We start from the raw sequence: 2,746 nt of genomic DNA, 5'->3' as shown, positions 1-2,746 counted from the left end.
AACTATCTTTTTTTTTTTTTTGGCAGTTTTTTGGCCAGGGCTGGGTTTGAACCTACCACCTCCGGCATATGGGGCCGGTGTCCTACTTCTTTGAGCCACAGGCACCGCCCTAGTGAAAACTATCTTTGTTTTTTTCAAAAAGACAGATTACTTGACAGTAGTACAGAACCAAGACATATCTTGTCACGAAATAGAAAAATCTGATTTTGGGCTTGGTAACAAGTGTCAAGGAGTAATTCTTTGGTATTCTAACAGAGCAATTAAAACCTGCCAAACTTCATGAATCTTGGAAGACGTTCATTCGTCTCCCACACCGACCACCGTCGTGTTTCCAGAGTAACAACGTGGGATCTTTGAAAAGTCAAGGGTCACAGTCTGATCCCCGAATACGCCCCACGGCCCCAGCGGAGGCGGCGGTTCCCCAGGCAACCCTGGGAGGAGCCCCTAGGCAGTTTCAGTCCCCGCTTGTCGGGCTCTGGGTTTTACCCCGACTTCGGGGAAAGGGAAGGAAGGCGCTGAAATCCACAAGAGAAGGCCGGATGGGGGAAGAGACACGTGGAAGGCTTTTTAGGTGCTGGCACCCGGGGAGGTGTGCCCCGGGGCCGGGCAGGCGTCCCGCCCGGGTTGCCCAGTGCACACTGGCGAGTGACGCGGCAGCTGGAGAACGAAGCGGGAGGCTACTCAGGCGCGGGAGGTGGCTCTACGTTATTTCATTGTTGGTAGCTAAACGCTGGTAGGACACACCCTCATCTGCAAATGGGAACTCCTGGCCCCAGGATTTTCGTCCCAAAGATGGAATGGTCGCTTCTCCGGATTCTCTAAACTACCCTAGGGAGAGGTCGCCCTAGGGTAAAGGTGCTGGGGCCCGACCAGAACCCAAGACAACGCCGGCCCCGGGACAGGAGCGGAAGCAAGCACGAAAAGGAAAAGTGATCGGAAGGGTTTAGGAAAGTCGATCTGGCGTGTTAAACGGCGTTTCCGGAGAAATCTGAAAGCTATTGGTTTATAGCAGAAGTCCAGCAAACAGCTGTCGGGGCTCTGTAATCTCCTGAGGGATCAAAACGGATACAATGGGTATCTTCCTCCAATAAAACTCCGTAAGGGCTGCAAGTCTAGCGGTTGGCAAGCCCGCGGCCTCCCTTCCACCCAGCCTGGGTCTCGGTCTCTCAGCCGCCTCCAAAACCCGGCCGAGGCAGGCGCAAGGCGGCCCGGAGTGGCCGGCGAGGGCTCCGGCCAGCCTGCGCACTGGGCATGCGCAAGGGGTGGACCGCCAGGTCGGCTTAGGGAGCCGTGACGAGCCCGGAAGCGCCTGCGCGCGCCCCTCCGCTCGAGAACTAGTTTTGTTCCGTGTCCTCTGGACTGGAACCCTTTGGAGAGAACCCCCGGCAGGACCAAGCCCATACCCGCCAGCGCCGCAGCAATGTCCAGCAACAGTTTCGCTTACAATGAGCAGTCCGCAGGAGGGGAGGCGACCGAGCTGGGTCAGGAGGCGACCTCAACCATTTCCCCCTCCGGCGCCTTCGGCCTCTTTAGCAGCGATTTGAAGAAGTGAGGAGAGACGTTTGGGGCGCGGGGACGGGATTGAGGAGCTGGGGCTCCGGGAGGGGAGGGCACAGGCTTGGGATCCCGGAGAGGAGCGGGGTCACCGGAGACAGCGGTGGAGCGTGGCTGTAACGTGTCTCGTGGGTGGGTGGGGTTGGGTCAGTTGGGAGTGGTGAGAGTTATGGGGGAGTTGGGGTGTGTGTACACGTGTAGGTGTCTCTAGTAGTTTTCAAATTTTAATGGAAAAAAACCACTTGGGGAGTTTAGGTCCCACCCCCAGGACGCTGGTTGAGTTGATCTGAGCTAGGGCACAAAAGTCTGAATTTTGAGTATAGACTTTTGGTTAATTTAATGTATATGGGATAAAACGTTAAGAAGTTCTCCTGTTAGGGTGAACGGAGTGTTACGGGGTTTGAGAGTAAAGAGTGTGAGCATTGCTTATGGGAAATTATTTCGTGACCCTACCCTGGCGTGTAAAGGTAGAGCGTGGTTTCAGGCTCTATGAATGAACAAGCTGTTTTACACCAGCATTAATGTTCCTGGAGGATATCCTTTGAACTCCAATCCAATATAAGCCTATGAGTAGAGAATGTATAAAAAAGAGTCTTACTATTAACATATCCTAAACTTTTACAAATCATAATGTGAATTTTTAAAAACGAACGTTAAACAAGGTACATTTAGTTTTGCAAAAGTTTGTATGAGTTTTTTTAATTACCTCCAAGAAATAGGAAGAAGTCTCCCCAACTTACTTACTTTTTTATTTTGTGAGGGGCGTTAAGATTACAGAATTCTGGTAACTATGTTTTATTGTTATCATTTTTATATTTTTCTTATTTTTAATCTTCCAGTACTAAGCAGTATGTTCACATAATAGGCTGTCACTAGATTCATGCCTGGATTAAGGTGTAATAGCTATGCTGGTAGCTTTGTGGATGTCAGAAGGGTACATTTAAAATTTAACTTGAATTTTACTAACAGAATTGGGTCTAGAAAGTGCTAGTCGGCTCGGCGCCTGTGGCTCAAATGGCTAAGGTGCCAGCCACATACACCCAAGGTGGCCGGTTGGTATCCAGCCTGGGCCGGCCAAACAACAGTGACAGCTGCACCCAAAAAATAGCTGGGTGTTGTGGCAGGTGCCTGTGGTCCCAGCTACTCAGGAGGCTGAGGTAGGAGACTTTGCTTGAGCTCAGGAGTTGGAGGT

General features: G+C 51.4%; 1 protein-coding gene across 2 annotated transcripts in view; it reads left to right on the top strand.

Annotated features, from left to right (window-relative positions):
- The first annotated feature begins 1,244 nt into the window (after window positions 1-1,244).
- AP3B1 (adaptor related protein complex 3 beta 1 subunit) overlaps window positions 1,245-2,746 on the top strand; it is a 256,948-nt gene continuing 255,446 nt past the window's right edge. For both annotated transcript variants that reach the window (XM_023510871.1, XM_003785933.2), the window contains exon 1: window positions 1,245-1,548. In XM_023510871.1, coding sequence (XP_023366639.1) covers window positions 1,421-1,548 — 128 coding nt within the window. In that variant the 5' untranslated portion in view covers window positions 1,245-1,420. The remainder of the gene's footprint in view (window positions 1,549-2,746) is intronic.

This window comes from Otolemur garnettii, unplaced genomic scaffold, assembly GCF_000181295.1.
Source record: "Otolemur garnettii isolate 467f Iridium unplaced genomic scaffold, OtoGar3 scaffold00017, whole genome shotgun sequence".
NCBI classification, from domain to species: Eukaryota; Metazoa; Chordata; class Mammalia; order Primates; family Galagidae; genus Otolemur; species Otolemur garnettii.
Note: the sequence above shows the minus strand (reverse complement) of the source record. Positions and strands in the feature narration are given on the sequence as shown.